The sequence below is a fragment of the Mastigoproctus giganteus genome, chromosome 1 (genome assembly GCF_048544385.1).
Source record: "Mastigoproctus giganteus isolate SK-2022 chromosome 1, ASM4854438v1, whole genome shotgun sequence".
NCBI classification, from domain to species: domain Eukaryota; kingdom Metazoa; phylum Arthropoda; class Arachnida; order Uropygi; family Thelyphonidae; genus Mastigoproctus; species Mastigoproctus giganteus.
Window position 1 is genome coordinate 191,793,466 of NC_143575.1, and position 27,596 is coordinate 191,821,061.

General features: G+C 42.2%; 1 protein-coding gene across 1 annotated transcript in view; it reads left to right on the forward strand.

The window, feature by feature from the left end:
• The window catches only part of LOC150091392 (toll-like receptor Tollo), a 119,757-nt gene extending 92,425 nt beyond the window's left edge, over positions 1–27,332 (forward strand). Inside the window, exon 4 of the mRNA XM_090375326.1 lies at positions 22,830–27,332. Coding sequence (XP_090231452.1) covers positions 23,614–27,216 — 3,603 coding nt within the window. The 5' untranslated portion in view covers positions 22,830–23,613 and the 3' untranslated portion in view covers positions 27,217–27,332. The remainder of the gene's footprint in view (positions 1–22,829) is intronic.
• The last annotated feature ends 264 nt before the right edge of the window (positions 27,333–27,596 follow it).

Here is a 27,596-nt window from a genome sequence, read left to right on the forward strand (position 1 = left end):
AGCTTTTTCTCTTCCCCTTCCCCGTGGCCCCCTCACCTCAATTCGGATATCTGGCTAAGTGCTCTTACATCTAGAGGCAATACATTGTGCTGATGAGGCGATCCTGCCCATCTGGAAGGGTGTGATGTATGTTACTTGATGGGGGTAAGAAGAGGATGCATCACGACTTAGAATGGACAAATCATTGAGAGCGGTGGGGGGGGGGGTACCGAACGTGATCATCGGCTATTCCATTGGACCACTCTACCCAACGCATCGCCCTTAGGCTTAGCGGCTAGACTTTAATCAACCTAACTGGGTTTAAAATACTGCATAAAACAAAACCCACTTACAATCTTCGCTGTGGAACACTGCGAAGATGGTATTCATAAACAATCTCCGGAATACCGGGACGGTCACGTAGCGCGAGCGCACGGAACGTTGGCTCGCCATTATTATTTTCAGTACCGACGATTTTCAGGGCGTGCGCTGGAACAAAACGAAAACGGACCTTTAAATAACACCGAACTTCAAAGAGCGATTGATCGCAGACGGCGGGAGGGGAGGTGAGGGAGATTGAGTACGAAACGCTGTGGAAAAGCGGAGCGCAGTCGGGGTGTCATTGTGGCCTGGACGATCTTTGTGTGATGCCGACGACTTCCGTACCTTCCGGACATACAAAGAAAAGGCACAGCAGGCGAAGGAAACGAAGGGGAAAAAAAATGAAATAAACAAAAAAAAAAGAGAGAAGCTGTTGGCAGAAGCTGTAAAAAGCAATGGAAAGAGTGCTAGGAATACATGTGAAGACCGTGGCAAATTGGCCTGGTCGCGGGAGGAATACGGAGGGTGGGGCCGACAGAGAGAGAGACTGGTACACAGGCATGCTAACAAAGCAGGCACTCTGACGGGGTGTTTGGGCACTGACGCAACGCTGACTGGAAAAACTGGTCGTCTCGAGCGATGTTATCAGCACGCAAAAACCTCGGCCGGCCAAAGAGGAAAAAGGCGAAGGGCTCGCCAGATGCCATCATACCTTTCGCTTATCTTTACGGCGTTCCCTCGGCCAGCTGTGAACAGGGTAAATCTTTCTCTCTATCTGTCGATAACAGCATCATGCACCTTGAAATAGTCCCCTGCAGCTACGCGTGCTAGCTGGCCAGTGTGTGTAACGAATAGCAACAAAGAACAGGAAAGTAAATTTGCGGAGACCTGTAAGGTTATACTTTGAACGGCGGCGCGTTTTATTTAATCGAGGCGTTGATGACGTAACTGGCGGTTTACAACCCGCCTTGAGTAAGAAATCACGGCTGACCTCAAACTTACCTAAACAGGTAATCACGAGATGGCGGGACTGAAAAACGTGTTAGCATCGGCCAGACGCACTTTCGTCTGTTTAAGATACTGCCTTAATGTTTTTTTTCTTTTCTTTTCTTTTTCTTGTCTTAGTAAGACGAGGGGGAAAAAAAATCCCTCGCCATTCCTTAGGTGTATGCATTCATTACGCGTTCCGTTGAGTCTCTACTCCTAAATTAGAATATGTTTGCGTCCGTTTAATGTTTTTTGGAGAGTTGGTCTGCCGTATGCGTTTAATTTTGTAATGATCAGAGGTTTGCGCTTGGATGGTGTTTCTAATGAGGTTTCATCTATCGCTGCATCACGAAAAATGTTATTGGGGAGAAAAAAATTGTTTTGTCCTTTTTTTTTTTGACAAATACTGGTTTTTGTTTATTTATTTCTGGGGTTTAATAATCTTCTGTTAAAAAACGTTCGACCATGAATCCCTCATCGCGTGCCTGGCTCTCTACGCTTGCGCAGAAAGTAGAAACCAAGAGTTGCGTAAATTTACTGTAAACGTTCACTATATATACACTCACTGGCCAAAGAATTAGAATCCTTTCGAAATTGGCTTCAATGGATAATTGAATATGGTATGCAAACATAAGTTGCTCCATGGTATGATCGCTAATTCCTTGATATCAGAATAATATTGGGCGCTTTCCAGGGGCTTCTTAGTCTATTCCGTCATGGAGAACACGGTGATCTTTCCTATTTTCAGAAAGATGGTGTTGTTAGGGCATGTTTAGCTGGAGCCACAATTGAGAAAACAAAGAAAATTGATGGTGTGTCCAAAGAAATCATCTCAGAAGACGTATTTCCAACTGAATACGTTGAAGAATCTGGGATGCGGTTGTCGCGTCTATATTTTTTACAAAAGCCACTTCTTTCTTTAAAAAAAATTCGAAAGATTCGACTGGAACCAATTCAAAGACGACTGTGGAATAGTGGAAAAAGATCATGCGGGCTGACGAGTCTCGATTTACACTTTTTCTTTTTTTTTTTTTTGCTCCAACTATAGGATGAAAGTGTGGTGCGAACCTCATGAAGCCATGCATCCCGGCTATAAAGTTCAACACTCAAGAAGCTGGAGATGATATCATGGTGTGGGGTACGTTCTATCGATAAAGACCGAGTCCACTTGTACGTTAGACGGTCGTGTTACTTCCAGTGAACATCTTAAGAACCACCATCTGAATGATATTCAAATTTTACCTTTGCCGTCTGATTCTTCAGAGCTGAATCCAATTGAGAATTTATGGTATGCGGACAATTCGGCTTCGCACTTCTCTATCAACCACAGTACAACAGCAAAATGGTTAAATCTGGAGCTAGACCTTCTCAGACACCTAGTGGAATCTATGCCACGACACGTTCTAATGTTTTGGCCAGTAAGTGTTTAATACAACCCCAATTATTAATGGTGCTGACGTCTGAGTGTTCCCACTAAGCTATTTATTTACGTTTATCGAACCTTCGGTTGATCAATAAATAACACTGTATCTGAAATGATAATTTTACTTTAAATTATTAATTGGAATGCTGAATAGCCTAAACTAGATCACAATTACATTAGTTGGTATATTTACCATCTGTTATTATCTACCTCTAGAGGGAGCCTGGAACTTGGATTTCACTTTTATGTTGTAGGATTAATAATGAAAAAAACACCGAGAACAAACAGCTACGCTTTAATTTCCTTGACTGATCAACCACTTTCTCGTGCGATAGCGAGAGAATCTCTTCTTTTAAATAATTAAATCCCCTGTCTCAACCACTCTGTAGAAGAGCTTTATGAGTGCGTAAACCTATATGAATATTGTAGATGTGGTCTGTTCGTTGTACTTCTATAGATTGCTTCTGTTCTATGAAATAATGATGAACTAAAAATATAGTTTTCTCGCTTTTCAATCTACTCCACGCATTTCTTTTCATCTGATTATTTATTAAAATCCATTTATATTTCTTCGACAAGCTATCTCTATCGTTTTTAAGAAAATTAAGTTTTTAGTGCGCTCAGTCCTTCATAACTATTTAAAGAACGTGTGTCATCTGATGTTTGATACATTGCTGCGATGTACACATCGCTACAAAAGTTAGAGTTCCTTAAAGAGTTCCTTTTGATAGTATCATTGAGGACTCCTGAAGGGTTCATTAGAAGAGTCATGGAATTACGCAGATTAGCGACACGGGTGAAAATAGCTTCTCTCCCCACCCTGTGAATATTTGTGTCCAACCTACAATTGCCTTATGCGCAGAAAGAAACATTGAAACAGGTGCACAACTCACCAGCAGTCACATACCAATGGAAGAAAACGTGTTTGAGAAATTATAAAGAATTCACCAGGACTGCAAACAGCCTAAAGATAGTTTCATTTGTTTATATAGTAATTACAGGTGTATCGAAAATGCATTTTATGAATTGAGTTTCTTATTGAGAAAGTTCAAATCAAGTTCAGATGGACGTTGAGTCTGTGTAGTGCAAGATGGGTTGCGATAAATGGAAGATGATAGTCAGGGTTTGTTACAGATAAAATAATGAGTGTGACAAAAAATCTCTTGTACAAATCGTAGATCATCAAAGCGCCATCGGAAATGATTATTTATTCCAACATATCAGAGAAAGTAAAAGGAATTCTAAAGTGCTCAGTTTTTCTCAACCAAAGAACCAAACCAAACTGCATTCGGCATTGAGATTAGAACCAATAGCTCCAGTGATCGCAATGGCATAAAATGTGTAGTGTCCAAAGGAAGGGCTTCGATTTCGAGAGTGGAGACTTTATATGAATGAGGTATTTCTTGGATTCTGCTAACTATAAGTTGCTGGAGACGAGTTCATTATGTAAAGTATTCATAAGATCTATCCTGGAAGTTAGCAATGCAATTGTTCTTGTGTAGAAGTCCCGCAAAACAACAGTAATAAAATAAATTGATAAATATTTTGCTTATGCTCTAGGTCGACCAAATAAAGTCAGAGGAGTTCAGAAAAGAATTGGGATAGCTGAAGGGATTATAAACATATACAGTGATGCTCAAAAAATGGCATCACCCTAGTGGCAGCATAAATACAGTGCATATGCCACGAGCCCCCAGTATTCTGTGCTATTACAATGGAAGTGGACGTCCACGAATATATTCTGCAGCGCAGGACAGACTTCTGGTCTGTATGTGTGTCTGAAACAGAAGATCCTCATCGACAGATCTCAAAAGAGCATGAGAGGATTCAGGAGTAAAGGCAAGTACTGCTCAATACGTAGACGCCTTTTCTCATCAGGATAAGTAATACATCGACCAAGAAAAAAACCACTTTTGATGAGCATGCTAGTTGGTCTGAGGATCAATGGAAATGTGTTATTTTCTCTGATGAATCAAAATTCAACTTGCATGGTTCGGATAGCCAGCAGACTGCTAGACGAAGAAGAGAAGAATTTTATCCTCATTGTATCGTCTCCACAGTGGAACATTCTGCATCTCAAATGATATCGAGCTGCATTTCGCATAGTTGGTCGTTTTTAAATTTGCCAAGGGTACAATGAATGCTGAGATGTACAAAGACATTCTAGAGACAAAATTACTTCCCACAAGTAGAGATCACACTATGAGGATGTTGCTAATCGCATTTTTCAGGATGACTTTGTCCCATGTCATAGAGCCAAAACCGTAAGTACTACTTCATAAATTTAGCAAAAGTTTTAAAATTATGATACGTCGCACAATAACATGGCCTGGGTACAGTCCGGACCTCAATCCAATTGAAAATTGTTGGAACAAAATGGGTGTTTCAGTAATGCAAAAGAAACGAAAACACTTAAAAGAGTTTCAGGAGACATTAATCCGTGCTCGGTACCATGAGATTTCTCAGGAATACATTCAGAACCTTATCCAGTCGATGCCACGACGATGTCCAGCAGTCATCAAAGCAAGGGGTTGGTCTCAACGAATATTAAGTATTCGTTTTATTATTTTTGGATATATAAGGGCATGTCGTCCTAGTATGATCCAAAAATCACTGCTTTTAAGAATATTTGTTATCATACGAACCATGTAGACATGTATAGTATCTTATGTAGGACTGCACCTAAACGAAAGTTCAACTCCATCTTTGTACACTGTGATGATTACAGAGCACTGTAAAAGGCCAGAAATGTGTGTGTGTTGTTTCTGGCCATTTTGTCACCAGGCAGGCGATTACCTGGAAAACCTGCCCAGTGTCCGTCTATACCACGAGGAGGTAGGCCACAACTACGCATGAACCATGGCCAAGCTCAACGTCCAAAGCGAGTTTGGAGCCATTCAAAAAAGCCCGTGCCAGCGCACGCACAGTCATTCCCAGGAGACGGAGAAATAAAGAAGTGAATACAGTAGCATAAAGTGAAAAAAATTCTTTATCCATGTCTTTGCCCAAAGTAGACCACAAAGAGAAAAGGTGTATTATCAAACAAAAGTAGTAATGTCATCCGCAACAATTCTGTTAATCTGAAGTCGCTGGTTGATGACGGTATCACTTTGCAGAGGAAGGATTTAATTGTGGAGACTCTTAATAAAGAGTGAACCAGAAAATGCAGCATCTGTTAGGACCTACGTGTGTTCTTGAAATCCAGCAAAATTTTGGACATTACGTCATCAGGACGCATTTTCATTTATGAAGTGTTTTCAGTTTAATTGCTTGTATTAACATTGAAAGACTTCCTGCGATTAAAAGCAGCATTGCAGAAGGTTTGAAGGGCCTGAAAATTATTGAGAGATATGAGTTCAGACATCCAGGAGACAAGTTTGGAACTGTTGCCTTAAGAGCAAATCTTAGGTCCTCGTAAATGGAGCATTCAAAAAGGACGTGAGGCGAGTCTTCCGGTAGCCCACATCGACAGGAAACTGTATTAGAAAGTCTGAATTGGTAGAGTTTTGCGTTAAACGAATCATGTCGTTAGCATTAGCATAGGCATATGATGCAAGAAAGCAAGCTTTTTCAGCATCAGCCAAAAAAAAAAAAAAACTCCCATTTCACCCCTCCGTTCGTTCGAAATACCTGCCCAGCTGAGCCTTAAATTTATTTAGGCTATCAACTTCCACAACAAGGGATGGAAGTCTGTTCCACCAACCAACTACCCGCTGGCTAAAGGCAAAATTCTGCACATCTTTCCTCAATCTGAATTTATGCCCTCTCAGGTGATTATTCTGAGCAAGAGGAAGAATCCCATCGGCATTAAGCATGCTCAAACCATTCAAGGCTTTATACACCTCTATCAGATCACCTTGCCGGTGCCTAGTCTCCAGACACTGTAATTTGCAAAACTTGAGCCTTTCTTCGTGAGAGCAACCCTTTGTTCCATTCACTAATCTTGTTGCCCTCCTCTGTACTCGTTCCAGCAGCTCTACATCCTTCTTGAAATGAGGCCTCCAGACCTGTATACAGTACTCAAGGTGTGGCCTGACCATTCCCTTATAGAAGGGAATAAACACCTCCCTGTCCCTGCTAGAAAAATTCCTGTATATCATTGACAAGACTCCATGAGCTACTCTTGCAGCCCGTCTGCACTGCTCAGAGAACTTCATATCTGCCGGCACAATTACCACTGTCAGTGTAGTACCACAGAGTTCATACGTTGCTCTGGGGTTGCCGTTTCCCGTATGTAGTACTTTACATTTGTCAATGTTAAACTTCATTTGCCACCTCTCAGCCCATCTGCTCAACCTTTCCAGATCCTCTTGCAGCAGCACAGCGTCAGTAGTGTCCTTAACAACCCTGCCAACCTTTGTATCGTCTGCAAACTTGGACATTAAGCTTAATATACCATCATCAATATCATTTATAAATACAGAAAACAATAATGGACCCAACACTGAACCCTGAGGGACTCCACTAATAACATTAGTCCACGATGAGCAGTGTCCATTGATTACTACTCTCTGTCTTCTCCCCCTCAACCACCCCTTTATCCATAGCAGCAATTTGTCTCCAATGCCACATTGCTCACTCCAAATTGTGCAGCAGTCTTCCATGTGCAACAGTATCAAAAGCCTTTCTAAGATCCAAATATATAATAACAAAATTATTCCCTGTATCCAGTTCTTTTGTGACTGCATCATAGTATCCAATCAGACAAGACTGTCCCTTAACAAAACCATGCTGTGTCCGAGCTATAACTGAAGTCTTGTCTAGATGATCCTGCAGTGCTTCTTTAACCAGTGCCTCCATTAATTTTCCTGGAACAGAAGTTAAACTCACAGGTCTATAATTACTTGTGTCAGCCTTTGATCCTCCTTTGTGAATTGGGGTCACATTTGCACATCTCCAGTCTATGGGTACCTACCCTGATTCCAAGGAAGCTCTCATAATTATGCCTAAGGATTCTTACTTCCTTTGCTGCCTCCTTTAATATAACTGGATAGATCCCATCCACCCCAGGTGCCTTTCTTGTGTTTATCTTCAACAATTTCTCCTCCACTTTACTCTCAGTTATTACAAGATTCTCTACTTATTGCCAAAGTTGAATACACCTCTGGCATTCCCCCATGTGTGAATGCCGATGCAAAATATTCATTTAGTTTGTTAGCCACCTGAGCAGTGTCATCAACAGTTGAACCATCGATATCAAGTGGACCAATCTGATTCATCCCCTTCCTTCTAGAGTTTACATAAGTAAAGAACTCTTTGCTGTTTTTCTTTGCATCCCTTGCCAAAGATTTCTCGTAATCTGCCTTCGCCCGCCCAAAGGAGGTTAGGCAGGCGAAGGCAGATTACGAGAAATCCTTGGCAAAAGATGCTAATTAAAACAGCAAGGATTTCTTTACTTATATAAACTCAAAAAGGAAGGGGATGAATCTAATTGGTCCACTTGACATCGATGGTTCGACTGTTGATGATCCTGCTCAGATAGCAAACAAACTGAATGAGTATTTTGCATCTACATTCACACATGAGGAATTATTAAGATTTAAAAATGGCAGAAGGTTATCAAATTGTAGCAGGATACTTAATGATTTTGGAATAACTGAAAGCAAAGTGGAGGAGAAATTGTTGAAGTTAAACATAAGAAAGGCACCTGGGGTGGATGGGATCTATCCAGTTATATTAAAGGAGGCGGCAAAGCAACTAAGCAAACCCTTAGCCATAATTATGAGAGCATCCTTGGATTCAGGGGAGGTCCCCAAGGACTGGAGATGTGCAAATGTATCCCCAATTCACAAAGGGAGATCGAAGGGTGACACGGGTAATTACAGACCAGTTAGTTTAACTTCTGTTCCGGGTAAAATAATGGTGTCACTGGTTAAAGATGCATTGCAGGATCATCTAGACAAGACTGCAGCAATAATTCAGACACAGCATGGGTTTGTTAAGGGAAAGTCTTGTCTGACAAATTTGATAGGATATTATGATGTGGTTACAAAGGAACTGGATGCAAAAAATAATTTTGATATCATATATTTGGATTTCAGGAAAGCTTTTGAAAGTATGAAACAGGTTAGGAATGACAAGGAACATGGATTTGATGATATTTGGGTTTCTGAAAAGGAAAAACATATGGTTGAGGAGTCAAAGTCTAAAAGAATCTGAAGAAGAGGAGAAGAGTGCATGCCTTCGATTATACCTGGGAATAGTCGACTGCATGTGCCTGGAAATGGAAGAAAGATACTCTTCACTTTCGAAACTTTTTTCAACTCTTTTGTTCAAAAATGACCAGTATGCAAAAACTTTTCCTGATGGTATTCTAGAAAAATTAAAGGATTTCTACAGACCAGTTTTTGACTACATTCGTTTGAAAAATGAACTAAAAGTACTTTTTTATTCTGATGAAACTCTTGCGAGGAAACCAGTGCACCACCTATTAAAATTCATGCAAGAAAATCAGCTTCAGGTTGCATTCAAGGAAATTTATAAATTAGCAGAATTTTCACGACGATTCTGAGTTCTGCAACAGTCGAGTGTTCTTTTTCAGATATGAAGAGAATACATACGTGTTATAGAGGAACACAAATTGGAGCAGAATGGTATTAAGGGTAAGTTGCTACAATGGATAAAAGGATGGTTAAGTGGGAGAAGACAGAGGGTGGTAATCAATGCGTGCTGCTCTTCGTGGACTAATGTTATTAGTGGAGTCCCACAGGGTTCGGTGTTAGGTCCACTGTTGTTTTGTATATTTATCAATGATATTGATGAAGGTATATCAGGCTTAATGTCGAAGTTTGCAGATGATACAAAGGTTGGCAGGGTTGTTAATGACAGTAATGGCAGTGTGCTACTGCAACAGGATCTAGATAATTTGGGCAGATGGGCTAAGAAGTGGCAACTTAAGTTTAACCTTGACAAATGCAAAGTACTGCCTATGGGTAGAAGTAACCCCAGAGAAAAGTACCAACTGTGTGTTACGTGTTACTACTCTTAAAGTGGTAGAAAATGAAAAAGACCTGGGAGTAATTGTGCAGTCAGATATGAAGTTTTCTGAGCAATGCAGACAGGCTGCGAGGGCAGGTCATGGGGTTTTGTCAATGATATATAGGAATTTTGCTAGCAGGGAAAAGGAGGTGATTGTCCCTCTGTATAAGGCAATGGTCAGGCCACGCCTTGAGTACTGCGTACAGGTCTGGAGGCCTCATTTTAGGAAGTATGTAGATTTACTTGAGCGTGTACAGAGAAGGGCAACAAGATTGGTGAGGGGAATGAAGGGATCCTCTTACCAAGAGAGGCTTAAGTTCTGCAAATTGCAGCGGCCGGAGACTAGGCACCTGCGAAGTGATCTGACGGAGGTGTATAAGGCCTTGAATGGGTTAAGCACGCTGAATTCTGATGGGATCCTTCCACTTGTTCAGATTGCGAACCTAAGGGGGCATAAATTCAAATTAAGAAAAGACAGATGTAGAATAGATGTGCGGAAATTTGCCTTTAGCCAGCGGGTGGTTAATTGCTGGAACAAACTTCCATCTGTCGTTGTGGAAGTTGATAGTTAAATAAATTTAAGGAGGAACTGGACAGGCATTTGGAGGGAATGGTGTGATTTTTTTTATTTTATTTATTTATTATTTTTTTTTTTTGGCTGATGCTGCATAAGCTCATACAGTTGCTTTCTTACATCACATGCCACTACTACTACTACTACCTCCTTTGTAACTTGGTTACAGATCAACTTGTATCTATCATAGGCTTCCATGTCACCCATTAATTTGTATGTATCCCATGCATTTTTCTTCTCTGCCATATGTCTCATTAGTTCATCTGACAACCATTTAGACCTGAACCTTGAACAATATTTCTTGGTTGATATGTAAATATCAACCAAGAAATATTGTTCTGGTAGCTTCCAAGATTAGTTCCTTGAATGCTTCCCATTTTGAATTTGCTGTTGGTAACATCATCAGTTGGTCCCACTGTATAGAATTTAAATACTGTCTCAGTCCATCGTAGTCGCCTTTACGAAAGCAATAACCCTTCCCTTTACCCCTAATGGTAGTTACCTCTTTGAGTAAATCCTACTTCAGCACACTGTGATCACTGCCATCTAGTGGTTCCTTTATCTGCAGATTCTTAATGCATGAAGAATCACTACTGATAATCAAATCAAGAGTATTCCTCCCTCTAGTTGCCTCCCGAACATGCTGCTGTAGAAAACAATCATCCAATAAATCCACAAAAGCCTTGCTAGTGTGTGAGTGACCAGCCCCCAAATTCCAGTCAATATCTGTGAAATTAAAATCCCCCATTATAAGACTCTCTGATTTACTGGCCCACTCTATTTCCCTGTACAATATATTATTATACTCATCAGAGTCATTAGGCCTATAGCACACTCCTACTCTCAATTTTGATCTCCCAATGCTTATGTCACACCAAACTGACTCGACACTGCACTGTCCAGCGATGTCGACTGGCTTCACTTCCTTATATCTGTGTGACACCATCTCTCTGAAATCCCAACAATATCTGCCTTTGATGTTTTGAGCAATAACTCAAATTCATCAAATTTATTTACCAAAACATTGGTGAACATTGGTTACCAAAACTCCTAACATTGGTGTATACGCAAGTATACATGCACCTGTTTCTATTCTTAGCTACCCTAACACAACCCCTAGCAGTCTGTGAAACATCCTGCATCTTGTTTTTCAGGCTTCTGCTCATTCCAATAGAAGCAGTGCAAGAATCACTTTCACCTCTGCCAGTGGCTACTGTTAATCTATTAGTCCTAGTATCCCCACCTAACAGTTAGTATGTATGAGGTAAACAGTGAGGGCGAAAACCATTTTCTGGAGGTGATGAAAGTAGTGCAGTTACGTCGGGAACGAATTTTTTGGTAAAAGTTCCTTTTTCGGCAGAATTCCATCTATTCTGCCAGGTGTTCACTAACAAATTCCAGCATCGGGTTCCTTCAGTTTTGGGATCAGTCTGAGGGTTAACAATGATTCCCCGAAATTCCGTAGAAATGCCTGGGTGGATGTAAAAACAAAGACCTCTAAACACAACATGCAGGTCAAGTGGTATAGGAGCTGCTGGAGTTGATACTGTTCGGCAAACGAGCCCCGGTACCATTTTGGCGGTCTGGGTGCACTGTTCTTTTTGCTTTGATCTGTTAGAGTGATCTCAGTGTTTCCAATAAGAGATTTCTTATTAACCTGTGCAGTGACTACTGCTAGCTGGTTGGCCCCACTTCCACGCAGTCCGGGGTGGTCGGCTAAGTAGGCCTTGATCGACGGACTATTGTCGGTCAAAAGTGACTTGTGTAGTTTGGGACTCTACAGGAATTGGACATTGCGTGTTCCAGAAAGCTCATAGTTTTGTGCCATATATATTTTTTAAAGTATTGTTGCAAATAGTCTGTATTTTATTAAAGCCTGACCATATCTATGCAGCCTAAAGGGAAGCTGGTTCCAAAGACTTTGGACAGTGAGGCGATGGACGTTGCTATTCCTGGTGGTTCTAACACTGCGGACGGCAGAGCTGGTACGCCAGGTTTGGCACAAGTAGTGATCAAACGATTGTCTACTGACCTCGAGATCTTGACTGATAGTGATTCATCCAATGATTCGACGGTTGTTGAATCATTCCAGAGAACTGCTGCGAAGCGGCTCAGACAGGACTCCGACGAAGATAAAGGAGATCCGCAGGAAAACTTCAAAGACATGAAAGTTGTGCGTCAGCGACTCCATGACTTCATGCTCAATGACTCGAATAAAGTCAACAGAGCAGCTATGTACGCCATTCTAGGAATGTGGGATCAGCTGGAAGCCAAGGCTATCGAAGTGTATGCCGAGAACCAGTCGTTAAAGGCGATGTTGAAGAGTCAGTCCTCTGTTAGCGTTGCGCCCACATCGTACGCAGATGTCGTGCGAAGCCAGAAGAGCATTATTCCTAAGAAGACGGAAGTGCACGCCGTTCTGGTTAAATCGGACTCTGATACTCTGAGGACCAGTGATGCCGTGAAGCAGACTGTTTTGCAGGCCGTCAAACCAGCTCTGAAGAGTGTAAATGTCCGCCGATTGAGAACTATCAAGGATATTGGAGTCGTCCTGGAGGTTTCCAGCAAAGAAGATGCCCGAAAGGTACTAAACTGTGAGACTATAAAGGCAAAGGGAATGAAGACTGAAGTCCCCAAGAAGCCTGGTAACCGTCTCATCGTCTACGACGTAGATGCTGATGTCGAAAAAGAAGATTTTCTTTCTGAGCTGTTTGAGCGGAACTTTAGTTCTCATGGCGTGAGCAGAACACTATTCCAGACGAGTACTATCGTGAGGTCGGTGGCAAAAGTTGCGAATAAGGACACGAAGAACTCTATCATCAAGGTTCCCACAGAGTTGCAGAATATCTTGATTGAGAAAGGCAGAGTGTTCCTACACTGGTCGTCTTACAAAGTCCGAGATATACACTTCACAGTGAAGTGTTTCAAATGTCTGGCCTTCGGGCACCAGGCAAAGAACTGTAAATTCAAGACTGTGTGTGTGGCCACGAAGCCTACTTTTGTGAAATGCTTGAAGCGTGGTAGTGCCTCTGACCATTCTGTTCGTAGTAGGGATTGTCCCATCTATAAGAACTGCTTAGAGCAGATTAAGAGCAAGGTTGTTTATGGATAGTTCTCCATAACAACTGCTACTAAAGGGTTCAGCCTTTCAGTTAGGTCGGAACTCTTTCCAGTTGCTCTGCAGTCGGCGATGTGCTCTTTTTGAGGTGTTGGCTGTTTCCTCTTGCGTGAGCCGTTCACGGCGAATGACAAGGTTCGAGCTTCCCTATGATCTTTGGGTTGTTCAAATAAGTGTACAGAACTGTAAATAAGTGTTTATTTATTCCCACATGCTAGCGGATGTTAGCATTATGTTGCAACTGATTGTCGTTGCTTAATTTAGTGTTGTATTTTGTATATATGGTGCATTTAACTTCTAAATTTATTTAGATTTCTGATTGTGGTTTATCAAAGCAATCTGATCTCTATAAACTTGTGTATAAAAATATTAAGGATAATAGCAACCTGCCTGCACGAGGCTAGGGATGGTAAACTTCCCTGCTGTATTTCAGCACGGAAGGCTAAATAGGTCGATGTAAACAGCTAAGTTGCGTTGTTGAGCTAACTGCTCGGGAAACGCTCCAATGAGTGTAAATATGATGACGATGTTCGGCAAACGAGAAAACAACGTTGAAAAATAGACAGCTTAGTTTGTCAGTTTTAAGGGTAATACGTCTAAACCAAAGACTGGCAGCATAGGTTGTAATTGGGATTATGGCAGCATTATAAAATAGATGTAGGGTTTTAGTGTTCAATCCCCAGTCTTGTCTGGTAATTTGGAGCAGCATTGAGGTAAAACTCTTAACTTTGACGGACAGATGCTGAATATGTGCAGTAAAGGAAAAGCAGTCGTCGATGATGGCTTAGGACAAGTGGAAGTTATTTCTTATCAAGTTTTACAACTGGTGGTCTGCCATAGTCTAATTTGTGTTTAAAAATCATAATCTTCGATTTGGTTGGAGATAATTTCAATTTGTTCTTAGAGGACAAGACGATAGTTCAAGGAGTACTTTATTGGCATGGAGTTCTAAATCAGATCTTGAGTTTCCATTCACCAAAATGCCAAGGTCATCTGCATATACAAGTTGTTGCACATTTTGAAATTCAGTCATCCTAAGCAGCCAATCATCAAGAACTAGGTTCCAAATCAAGGGACCCAAAACTGATCCTTGGGGGCAACCACGTGAGACATCTGTGAAGGCAGTGCGATCAGCAAAGTAATTTCTAACAAGTTTATAAAGCTGAAGAGAGCAATGATTGGAACGGAGTCTACCAAGGGCGCTCTCCCACCATAAAGTATCAAAAGAGCCCTCAAAATCGATAAAGATCGCCATAACGTACTTGGAAGTGGAGCTATCAATATGGTGGTGAAGTTCTAATAAAGCGTCTTCGCATCCAAGTCCTTGCCTAAAACCGTATTAAAGAGAGGATGTGGAGCTCTCTGCAGTGTGGTAATATTATTGGCGATTAGAGTCTAACACTTTTCCCAGGTGAGAGAGTAAAACTATGGGGCGGTAAGATCTGGCATTGTCTAGCGCAGGCCTGGGCAAACTTTTTTGGCTGAAGGGCCACATTAGGAATTCAAAAAGAAGGCGGGCTGCACGTAAAATACTATTTTTAGATATATATTGTTTGTTATCATGAAGAAATACAGTGGATTCCGGTTATTTGGGCCACCAGTTAATCGGGGCAGCCGTTTATTTGGGGAAAATCTTAAAAAACAGAACCCAATCGAGAAAATAGCCAGGATTTACTTCGCTTAATTGGGACAAAATGCCGTTTAATCGGGGCAGAAGACCGCAGCACTGAAGATTACCCTACGATTGTCCCCAACCGTACCACGTAGTTCGGTCGAATTTCTGGAGGTCACAACCATAAAACAATAAAAACAATTAGCAGTCACCTGTTTATTGGGCTTTTGTGTTAGTGAAATCTATCATAAACTGATAGTAAACTCGATCTTATTGAATTTGCGATAATACCGACAGCTGGAATTCTGTGGGTTATTATGGTAAAATGTGTTTACACTTCTTTGGAATCTTCAATCATATAAAAAAAAATAATTTTCAGGCTCTTCTCTTCATTCCTATTTTTAAAGCTTCGGAATTTGTTACTTCTCACTTGCGCGTATCGTGTTACTTGCAATTTGTGTGTGTGCGGTGTTCTTTGTTATTGATTGCTTATCTTTTTACTGTTTTAGATATTAACCCCCACCACAAATGACATTGAACAGAAATGTCAACTAGTTTAGTTAGTATGTACATATTACAGTACGTATTAATTATTTCGATTATCACGTATATTCTTCCGAATTTCACGTATCATTTAATTTTTTAATTCGTAGGTAATAAAGGGTAAATTTGTACTTAATATATCTACTTTTATAGCCTATGGATAATATTCCTCCTATTTTCGCTAATTACAATCGCTGTTTAATAGAATTAAAATTCAATTCACAAACGTGATCACAATGACCGGCGCTTATTACACATCGTATAGTGATCGGTACTTTAAATGGTGACTCCATCGTAAAGGGCGGGGGGTGTGCATTGTATTTTTCACTATTTACGTGAAACTTCGGATAATTGGGGCAGCCGCTTAATCGGGCCAAAATGCACTAGTCCCGATGTGTCCCAAATAACCGGAATCGACTGTATAACAAAAATTATTCTCTAACAACCAAGAATTTAATGAGATGAATGGAACTGTTTTACATCTTTTAACATTTTTTTTTAATTTCGGGAGTTAATTTTGTAGTTGAGATTCTTAAAACTGCTTGTAAATGTTCATCGGTGATGCTTGATCGTAAAGAATTTTTATTTAGATTCATGATGGAAAATGTTTGTTCCAGATTTCCAAATTACAGATTTCCTCACGACGGTGTAATTCCCTTAAATCGGTATCACATTGCAGATCTATAATCTGAAGTTGTGGTTCACTCGGTGCACTATCAATTTCTATTGAAAATGGGTCGCGCACTATTGCCAAACTTGTCTCAATTTTTCAGAAGTCGCCAAGATTTGGCGAAAAGTAGTCATTCAGCGCGTTGATAATTTCACAATATTTTTCAGGAATCTTCAGCAACTTCATGGTTGGAAAGTGGTCTACCTTGTTAATTAATAAATGTCGAAGGAACAACTGAAGTTTTAATTGAAATCCATTCAAACTTTTTACCATATCATGGGCGTATAAATTTTTCCCTTGTAACACGGTGTTGAAAGTATTTAAGTGTGTCACGATGTCCAGGGTAAACGCAAAATCACAAATCCAGTTATTATCAGTTAATTCGGGAAAGTCCATAATATTTTTCAGTTTTAAAAATAGAATGATGTCATCTTTAAGATCCCATACTCGTCGAAGAACTTTTCCTAAACTAAGCCATCGAATTTGGCTATGATAAGGAATATCTGTGTACTCGGATTCAATATCTTGAAGAAAATTAACGAATTGTCCGTGTTTCTGGCCCCTCGATCGTATTAAATTTACTAGTTCAATAATACAAGATGTGACATGTCCAACATTTTTACCTGTCAAACTTGGGGCTCCGTAAGTTGTCACGCTTACCATTTTGTTCCATTGTAAATTATATCTTGTTAAGCATTTTTCAAATATATCAGCTCCCGTTGTTTGGTCTTTAAGAGATTCCATTGAAAGAAGCTCTTCAATAATTTCAAAATTAGAGGTACATCCACGTATGAAAATTAATAACTGCGCAGTATTCTTTTGGTGGTTACTTTCGTCGAGAGCTTCGAGTACCATGTTATGGATTCTACTGATAATAATTGCTCATTCAAATTTGTATCGATACATTCAGTTCTTCTTACTACGGTTCGCCGAGATAAACTCAAATTTGTGTTTAATGTCAGGACATATAATTCCACAAGCTTCAGTCTCCATCACAAAAAGGCTCGTTGCTTTTTGCAATTACAGTCAGTCCTCGTATAACACGAACCGAATTCGCTTATGCGTTTACAAGAAATGGCAGTCGAACGCAACAGGATAGAAATGAAGAGAAGATTCTGAAAATGTATTTATGTGTTTTATATCAGTGAAGGGAAAACACATTTCACCATAATAACGTAAAAACCAACAATTCCAGCAATCGGTATTATCGCAAATGCAATTAGATCGAGTTTACTACCAGTTTATAACAGATTCCATTAGCAGAAAGGCAAATGGAAATTGTTTTTATTGTTTTATGGTAGTAACCCCTAGAAATGTGCTTTAGTAAAATGTGAGGTGTTAATAGCGTATCTCTGCCTTTATGGTGTTGTTTATTCAGTTGCTACAGCTTTGTTTATGTGTATCAAGCGTGCCTCCTCGTTTTGTAATTGTGCTTTATTCCCTAAAAATGAGTAAAATACTTAAGCAGTACTTTGGGCCTTAGGTCATAAAAATGTTTGATCATCGCCAGGACATTTGTTTGACTGAATTTTACTCAGGATTGAAGTTCCTCTGCAGTGAATGGAACTTCAGAGTGAATAGTACTCGCTGACCACATACCAGGTTCTACGTACATATTTCAATGCTAAACCGCAGAAATACAGATAGCAATAAGTGAAACTGACCACGCTTGTTAAATTCATAACAAAAGAAATGGATACTCAGGTTCCTGATGACATTATTCGTGTACAAGATTACCAGGACAACATCAGTAATAAAATATTGGACCACATGTTTCATGCAAACTCAATACAAACTCAAACACGTACGAAATAAATTTTAAGAAGTTCTTAGAAGATACAGAAAACAGTTACTGACCGATGCATGTAAGACGCAAAAAATATCACTCTTTGAGATGACAAGATTGTCCAAGACTAAAAAGGACTAATCGGAAGATGGGACATCAACTTTTAAGGATATTATAGGAGAGGATTTCAGGAGTTGCCTTGTGTCTGTGAAGTCTGATAATCCTGAATTACTGTTTTGCACAGACGACATGGCCCGAGTAAGAAGAATGGATCTCATTTGATGGACGATGAAAAGCTGTCGTGCAAGAAATTTGTCGGATGACGTACACCATGCAATGATTCATTTTTTCCACAAGGAGATGGCCACTTTCAAGATGACAAATACGACTGTCTATCGCTCTAGACATTTTTTGAACCTGGGGGTGAATTCAGTCACCTTCTTTGCACTCCCCCATCCCATTCCTTCTATTTTCCGCTGACTTAAAAGTTACACAAGGTTACTTTTTTTCTTACACTGTGTGAAAGGTGTAACTGGAAAAGCAATTTTGAAAAGCAGTGTATACTTAGATCTTTTTAAATCAAAAACCAACAATCTAATTAGCACGAATTTGATTCGGTGGAGAAGTATCTTAATCTCCCTCTTCTCCAGAGCGTATATCCAGGATTAGAGCTAATCAAAATCGTTGGAATCAATCGTGGAAGTAAATCAAAGTGCAGGTTTGGTAAGTTTATGGCCAGAACACAATCCATGCTGAGGATGACAGCTTTATTACTGACGTACATCTAGACTGTCGGTTTCAGGGACGGCAGGGAGCACGCGTCATTACGCACAACTTGTCACTTCTTCCTTTTCCCTCAGAGAAAGCTAGTAACAACCACATCAACCACTTATTCCATGTCGAAGCAGTTTTACCGAGTTTTTGGCCGAGCGAGATTTGAAAGACACCCCTGTTTGACGGTGTGAAGTTATGTTTGAAGGGTGGTGGATTGAGTACGATGATGCATGGGAGGAAGTGGCTGTCGGAAAATACCTGAAACGCGACTACGGCACTTTTGATGGATACATGGCGGAAACACAAGGATGGATCGATCGGAAGGGATGCACTTCGTTAAGTTTTTATTAAAAGGTTCGGAACAATAAATCACTGTCTTGATGAAGACGGATAGGGCTCAAGGAACAGTCCAGTGTCTGCCGCTGATGCGGTGCGTTTTAAAATTTCCTGTGGTAACTCTGTACTGTCTCGTGGATTTGGACTTTCAATTTTCCTGAAGGGAATATTCCGCAAGAATCGCTTTCGTAATATTTTAGCGTTATCGCGTCAAAGACGTGCAGACGCAAAGTTTATGTACAGTAAGTGTAAACTGTAATTCACACTTAAAATAATCAAAGCAGCACTCTATTAAAGTTAAGGATGCAATAACTAAAATTTAGGTTCCATTACGTCATCAGTTATTAATTCCTTGACTCACAAAATACGGGATCAGTTTGTATTTTGTGAGGACTGAAACACATATCATAACTTAGAAGTAGCCTACTGTATCCCCTCCTCTTGAGATCGTCTAAAGTACATCGTCCATTGAAGAGGACTTAAATTATTTCATTCATGGATGGGAATCGAACGCAGTCCCCTCGAAATCAGTGGCAGACCTAGCTTTATTGGACTAAGCCCCGATGGAGAACGTAAGGACAGTAGGATTGCACAGTCAACTGAAATACACATGGTGTATCTCTCGCCGGAATATTTTGGTTCAGATCGCAACCTTAAGGAAGTTAAAACTCAATTTGTAATGTTGCAGCACATAAAAAAAGTTCCATCTTTTGAATCCATTGCAGGATGAAGGTCTCTCCAGCAACTTTCTACTTCCTTCTGATTTGTGCAATGGCCATCCATTTACAGCAGCCTAAACTCTTGAATTTCATCTATCCATGTTTCTCATCCAACAGCCTCGTTCCATTCCTCGCTGTGTACTTTTAAGCTTCACTTCCACAACTCATGGTGGGGAGTATATATTGGTTCATTATTTTAGGAGCATTATCCCAATTCAGACAAATTGGGATAATGCTCCTCAGTATACGACTATATTTCCTGAATGCTATCCATCCAAAGCCAAGATGATAATAAGAGTGTCGGATCGTCACCTTCCTTGCTTGGACGAGAAACACCACATTTAAATGATTTCTCCTAAACATCAAATATTTGCTCAGTCTAGATTATCTAGGATAATAAGAAATTCGGTGTTGACCTTTTACCAAACATCCTCTGTCAGCAACCGCATTTTGCGAAAGAAATTTAATCCCCGTAAGGATAATACACTTTCGTCAATACGCAAATGATGTCACGTTGCCCGGGAAACGGGCACATACAGCGGTGTCAGAACAAAGGCTTGCTATAAGTGAGCGTGTTTACAACGTGGTCACCTTATTTTCACCAAGAAACATCCGCATTTAGGCAGTTTAAACAAACAGCTTTTTTTTTTTTTGCTTTTCACCTTCACTTCGTGTCAGAAGTGGTTTCTATGGCAACGAAGCCATATTGAACACGTGAAGAATTCCAAAATTCGGTGAAAGTCGCGAGAAATCCAGCAGATCAATGTTCTTCTGAAAGCCACTGATGGAATATTGTCAATGGAAGATTCATCTACCAATATAAGTTGATAAATCCGTTTTGTGATGGAAGCGGGGGTGTTTATGTGTGGATATGTAGATGGAGGAAGAGCTTAATGGCAATATTTGTTTACCAGTCCTCGTCTTGCCTTTTGTTTTAAGTAACCGGTAGACTGGGACATACAAACGAAAGATTAATAGATGCTGGTAAGTTGCCTCGTACGGTATTCGCCTTTTGCCTAACTCTCTTGTAAACCGTTTCTTTGATGCTATTTTTGGCAAGGCGCCAAAGACAAGGGTTTGTCTTATTTATGGGAAACTACGAAAAGAATTTAACTGTTATTTTTAGAGAAATAGAACTTTATTTTGGTAGCTAAAAATGAAGAAGCCGGTTTTTTTTTAAAGTTATTCTCCATTCTATCTTTCTTTCTACTTTCAGTTAGTTCTGATGCCTTTTTTAGATGTCTGCAGATATAAGAACGATTTTGATTTTTTCCCCCCTATGGTCATTTTGACATCGTCTGAAGTTCTGTTATGCGCATGCGTTATTTTTTGATCCGCTTTAATTTATGCTAATTGTATTAATACGCCAAAGGAAATTACCATAGTCTGCAAATTTCGAAGTTCGCCAACTTTCGGGGTAGTTCGGAGGTCACCATTAACACTTTATGACCTTGAATTAGACGAAGGTCAAATTGAGTGTTGGAAGAATGTAAAAATTAACAAGCCAGTCCATCCGTGTCTTTTAAACTGGGAAGTGAGGGTTGGTGGGGGGGGTGACTAGATAAAAGTGCTGCACGTCGCGGGCTGATAAGGTGGGATGTTGCTGATTGAAAGATTAAGCGAGTGAAGTCCCTGACGGGAAATTCTGCGTCCGTATTCATTGGCAAATGGTGGCTTTTAGCACACCACCGATTCACAAGTACACTTATCTGGACATTAATCAAAATGCGTTCCGACGGTCTCATCCTTCGCGGAGGATCCATCAGAAGAGGAAGAATGCCGCGTTCATTGATTGCCACTGCCGTTATTCAAATTAAGTGTTCTCTGAAAATTTGTGGGGACCGACAACCAAATTACCAACGTCAGAAATATTGCTCTCACTTGATTTGCAATCTAACGCAAGGACTCTAGGGGGTGGTGGTGGTGGTGGGGGGATATGTGTTCGCTCCACTACACTATTTTCAACCCCTTCTTCCCCCCACACACCCACCAAGTGCAAGCGGCATCATTAACAAAGTGGATAAATCAACAGCATATTCTGGAAAAGGGCCAAATTGCATCTCTGCGACTCCAATTTCTATCCTTTTATCTTTGCGCTCTCTTAAATGGATGCGAGTTGCATCTGTTTCTCCAACTGTGTTTATTTTTCACAAATAGGCAACGAGCCGAGTGAGTATTCGCTAATTAACCTGTATCTCTCATCGACAAATCGGAGAAAACTCGAAGATGTGGGAGCAGCCAGTGAGGAAATTATACGTTTATGATGAGCGAGATGACAGAAATAATGAGATGGAAAGTATTGCTTTCTGCAGTAATGATTCCGCGTAGGAACTAGGAACTGTCACAGTCACCGTTCATTGGATTCATTCGTCTATAATCGAATTGCGTTTAGAAGTTAGACAATGGCGATTGTTTACGGATTATTCGACAAATCTTTTGGGTGAACTCAATATAGAATTGGAGAGGGGGGATAGCTTTAATGAACCGAGGGGGATGACTTCAAACAATGTTAATAGCCGCAAAAGTAGGGCAGTGGTCACGCACTGGTGATACGATTGAAGAGGACCTGAGAAAGCTCCGCTATGCCCATAACACTCACCGAGAGTGTTTGCGTTGTTCTTAATTCGCTATTTTCCACCAACGACACTTCTGCAACCCCCCCTCGCCCCTCCGGGATGTTTGTCATTTACTGATGGCCTCTTATCGCAGCGACCCCTAGGGGCATACAAAGGTGTGTTGGTGGTCAACTATCGCGCTAAACAGAGGGGATAAAAGCGTTGCACACTCGTTTATGTCCATTGTTTCTTGTTTCCTGCTTCGCCAGTCCGGCTGCCTTTTACGGGGCTCATTTAAAGGCGTCCACACAGGTGGTCCGCCGCTAACAGATTTCCACACCTAAACACGTCCAAAGAATCTCGGGATCGTAAGCCGTCCGCTTGTGACACCACTGTTATAAATGACGCCTTGTTCAATGCCAACTAAAGTACTTTTCCTTTCTTTCTTTTGCAGGGAACGAGCCGGATTCGTCACACGCAGGTGAGGGTGTTGTCGTAAGCGAAATCCGTCGTCCGACCGGCCTGTTGGATTCGCCCGTTGTCAGCGAGCGTCTCGAAAGGGACCTGCCCGTAAAGCTGATGAGTGTGTAAGCGTATAAACAACCAGGCGGAGAGGTCATCGAGAGAACCAACTTTTCGCGTAGTCAGTTAACCTTCCCCCCCCCCCCTCGTGCATCTCGGCAGCGCCCTCCCGGCAATAGGAAGTGGGCTTGACCTTCGACAAGAACTCCGTCATTCCCTATCACTTCGGTCGCAGTCTGCAGCAGCGAGAGATTCGTCAGGAACTGAACTACGGTCAAAACCTTCCCCCACCCCTGCACCCCCAAACACGCGGCAGGACCGCCAACCTTTTACCCCGCAGGAAACTGCCCAGTGATGAATGTGGTTCTGTGCCGAAGTCGTGCCACCTCCAGTTCTCCCTGACGGCATGTAAAGCCAACGCTGCGTTTTGTGCGTGTGTGTGTGTCAGCGGCACCTTCGTCGTCGTCGACAGCGCTCCAGCCGTTCGTCCGGCACTCTCCCTCTTCCGTAAGCCTCGATGTCACCTCGCTTCTGACTGGAAGACATTGCCAGCGTTGGAGAGCGTCTAGTCCGTGACCTCCTGTCGTCCAGCAGCCGGGCATGCACCGTCTCACTGCCAAAGGTGTGTCTGCTTACTTCTGATGCCGTACGGTCCCGTAATGCGCTTCGCCGTGAGGATCCGTCGGTAGTAGAGCGACGTTCTTACGGGATTATTAATGGCTTCGGATTACAAGGTCATGTATCGGACGAGGAAGTGGGTCGCGGGGATCCTGGTGGTGTGGGATCTGTGTGTGATACTCCACGCCCTGCGATACGTCGCACCAGAGGACTGCCACTGGGAATCGGCCAGGACCTTCGGCAGAAGCGACGGCGTGGCCCTGACGTGCAACCTCCGAACTATCAACGGCGCCTTCGACAACACGAACTTCAGTCTCATCCAGGCGGAGCACACGGTGGGGTTGACTCTGCGGTGCGAAGACATTCTGTTCGAGAGTTCCCTGTCGAATAACTCGTTCGATCACCTGAGGGAGTTGCGATCGCTGACGATCGAACGGTGCAAACTTCAGGACCTCCCATCTCTGGCGTTTAGTGGCCTTTCGGAACTTCGCAACCTCACCATCCGGACTCACAACACCGAGTGGGGAGAGTTCTCGCTCGCTCTACAGACGGACTCCTTCACGCACCTACGGAAAGTGGAGCAGCTCGACCTCAGTTGTAACAACATGGAAGCCATGCCGTTGGGCATCCTGTGCCCTCTCCGGCAGCTGAAATTTCTCAACTTGACCCACAATGATTTTCCCGACGTTCCTAGCGTGGGACTGTCCCTACGGAACTGGGGTCGCAGCTCTTGTGAGGTCGATGCGCAACACCTCGACCTTTCGCACAACAGGTTAAAGGTTCTTCCGGACAAGGGGTTTGCGGCAGCGAAGGATCTGCGCGTGTTGAGACTAAGTCACAATGCCATCGCCAGAGCAGAGGAGTCGGCTCTCTTTGGACTGGGGAAGCTCCAGTTGCTCGATCTCTCCCATAACCAGCTTGTCGCTCTTCCACCGCCTGTCCTGAGGCCCTGCGAAGAGCTGTCGGAGCTGTACCTGCAGAACAATTCCGTGAGTGTTTTACCGCCAGGCCTATTCGGTAGTCTTCAGCAGATGCTTATCCTGGACCTCAGTAGGAACGAGATTACCAGTCACTGGCTAGGGACGGATACTTTCGCCGATCTTATCCGTCTCGTAGTGCTGGACTTGAGTCACAATCGCTTGACCCAGGTCGACTCCTTGATATTCCGCTCTCAGTACAGCCTTCAGATCCTGCAGCTACATCACAACGAGATCGAGAGTATAGCCGATAATGCCTTCTCCGCTCTCTACAATCTGCATACTCTCGTCCTCAGTCACAACCGCCTGTCTCGAATCGACCCTTTCACCTTCAATGGGCTATACATAGTGAGCATGCTTGCCTTGGACAGCAACGATATTTATCACATCCATCCAGATGCCTTCCGGAACACTAGCGCCCTCATGGAAATCACGTTATCGGCGAACAGGTTAACCACTGTCCCTCAAGCCGTCCATTCACTACAGCTCCTCCGAAGCCTCGATCTAGCCGATAATCAAATCCAAGATATCCACAATGCCTCGTACCAAGGACTGGATCACCTCTACAGCCTCGTTCTTAGTGGTAACCGTATTGGAAATCTGACGAAGGGGGTTTTCGAAGACTTGCCATCACTTAGAATTCTTACTTTGGCCAGCAATCGCATCCAGGCAGTGGAGCAAGGAACCTTCGACGACGTTTTGTATTTGCACGCACTTCGATTAGACTCGAATTTCCTGGCAGACGTAAATGGACTGTTCAGTAACCTTCACGATCTCCTGATGTTGAACATCTCTGCCAACAGGATTGCCTGGTTTGATTACGCCCTCATTCCCATAGGCCTGCAATGGTTGGACCTGCACGAGAATCTCATCGAGATACTGGGAAATTACTTCGAGCTCGAAGCGGTTCTGAAACTACGAACCCTGGATGCGTCTTACAATCGGATCATCGAGATCGACTCTTCGTCTCTTCCCAATGGCATAGAGATCGTGTTTATCAACAACAATAACATCAAAACGATACACCCGTTCACTTTCATGGGCAAACCGAATCTGACCCGGGTCGATTTAACACGTAATCAACTAGAAAGTCTAGAAGTGAATGCTTTCAGACTCACTGAAGTGCGCAATCGCAGACCGCTCCCAGAGTTTTCCATATCGGAGAATCCTTATTTGTGTGACTGTAACATGGAATGGATTCAAAGGATTGGATCTCTAGACGAATCGAGGCAGTACCCGAGAATGGTAGATTTAGAAGATATTGTTTGTCAACTTTCTTTTAATCGACGTCAGACAGTGGTATCGTTGGTGAAGGCCCATTCTTCTCAGTTTCTTTGTAGATATAGAAGTCATTGCTTTGCCCTTTGTCACTGCTGCGAGTTTGATGCGTGTGACTGCGAGATGGTTTGTCCAGAGAACTGCACTTGCTATTACGACCAAAGCTGGAACACCAACATTGTTGACTGCAGCGTCCAGGGCCACACCTCAGTGCCAACAAGAATACCCATGGATGTGACAGAGCTCTATTTAGATGGCAACGATATTCTGGCTCTGTCCAGTCACACCTTCATCGGTAGGAAAAACATGAAGGTATTGTTCTTGAACAACAGTAATGTCCACGTGATCAACAACAGGACGTTCAACGGGTTGAAATCGCTGCAGATGCTCAACCTACAACACAACAAGATAGCGGTCCTGCACGGATTCGAATTCGAACGCCTCTCCAATCTTAAAGAACTCTATTTATCATTCAACCATCTCACCACCATTGGTAACGTCACTTTCGCCTCCCTGCGGTCATTAGAGGTACTACACCTCGATCACAATTTCATCATGGAGTTTCAGGTGTGGCATTTGAGTCAAAACCATCGCTTACTGGACGTCCAGTTGTCCCACAATCCGTGGGTGTGCGAATGCCAGTTCGTCGGCGATTTCAGTGATTGGCTACAGTTTCACGGCGAGTTTGTGCGCGATTTATACGCCGTTCACTGCGTGTATAACGACACCACCAGTCTGGCGCTGGTGGAATTCAACATGACCACGTGCACGAACTTCAGCGCCACCAGTTACGTTCAGAGCTTTCAAGTTCAGGAATTCATGCCACTTCTCATCGTTATTTCGTCCCTTTTTGTGCTTCTGGTGTTCGTAATCGTTCTTGTGTTCGTGTACCGCAAGCAGATGAGCGTCTGGTTCTTCGCCAGGTACGGCGTTCGTCTCTTTAGGACGAGAGGTTCGCGAAACGAGGAGGAGAAATTGTTCGATGCCTTCGTATCCTACAGCAAGAAAGACGAGGTATTTGTCACCCAGATCCTCGCCCCCGAACTGGAGCGTGAACACCTTCCGTACAGACTGTGCCTTCACTATCGCGACCTGCCTGTCGGGGGTTACCTGTCGGATGCTATCATCGAAGCCATGGAGAGCAGCCGACGAACTATAGTGATCCTATCGGAGAACTTTCTTAGAAGTGAGTGGTGTCGGTACGAGTTCAAATCGGCGCACCACGAGGTCATAAGGTCATGCAAACACAAACTTATCGTGGTATTTCTCGGCCATCTTTCACAGCGTGACCTCGATCCAGACATTAGGCTGTGGTTGAAAACAAATACTTTTATTCGTTGGGGGGACAAAAGGTTTTGGGAGAAACTGCGGTACGCCATGCCCGATGTCCGACATCGGAAGACGGAAAGGTGTCGAAATGATATAAGTGTAGCTGTGCATATCTGACGGACGGGGTGGACACTAGTTGCTGCAAGCGATCTAAGTCAAACAAGAGTAATGGCTGGAAGTTGATGTAATTTGGTGATAGGTTTCAGAACAGAGTTTTCTGAGGGCTTAAATCATGTTTTAATCGATAATATATTTAATAAAATAGGATATTACTGTTACTGTGTATTGGGTTCTAAGACAATGAAAAGGTAAGAGCTTACACAAGATATCTAAGATTATATTTGAAAAGCTTTGTAATAAACATCCTTGCTTGTATTAATTCGCTCTAATTTATATTTATTAAGTGTTAAACTGTGAAAAATAGAATATTTTTTTGTTTTATTGGCATCGGATTTTATTACACGCAGAATAAGTTGTAAGTAGAATAAACACAGTTT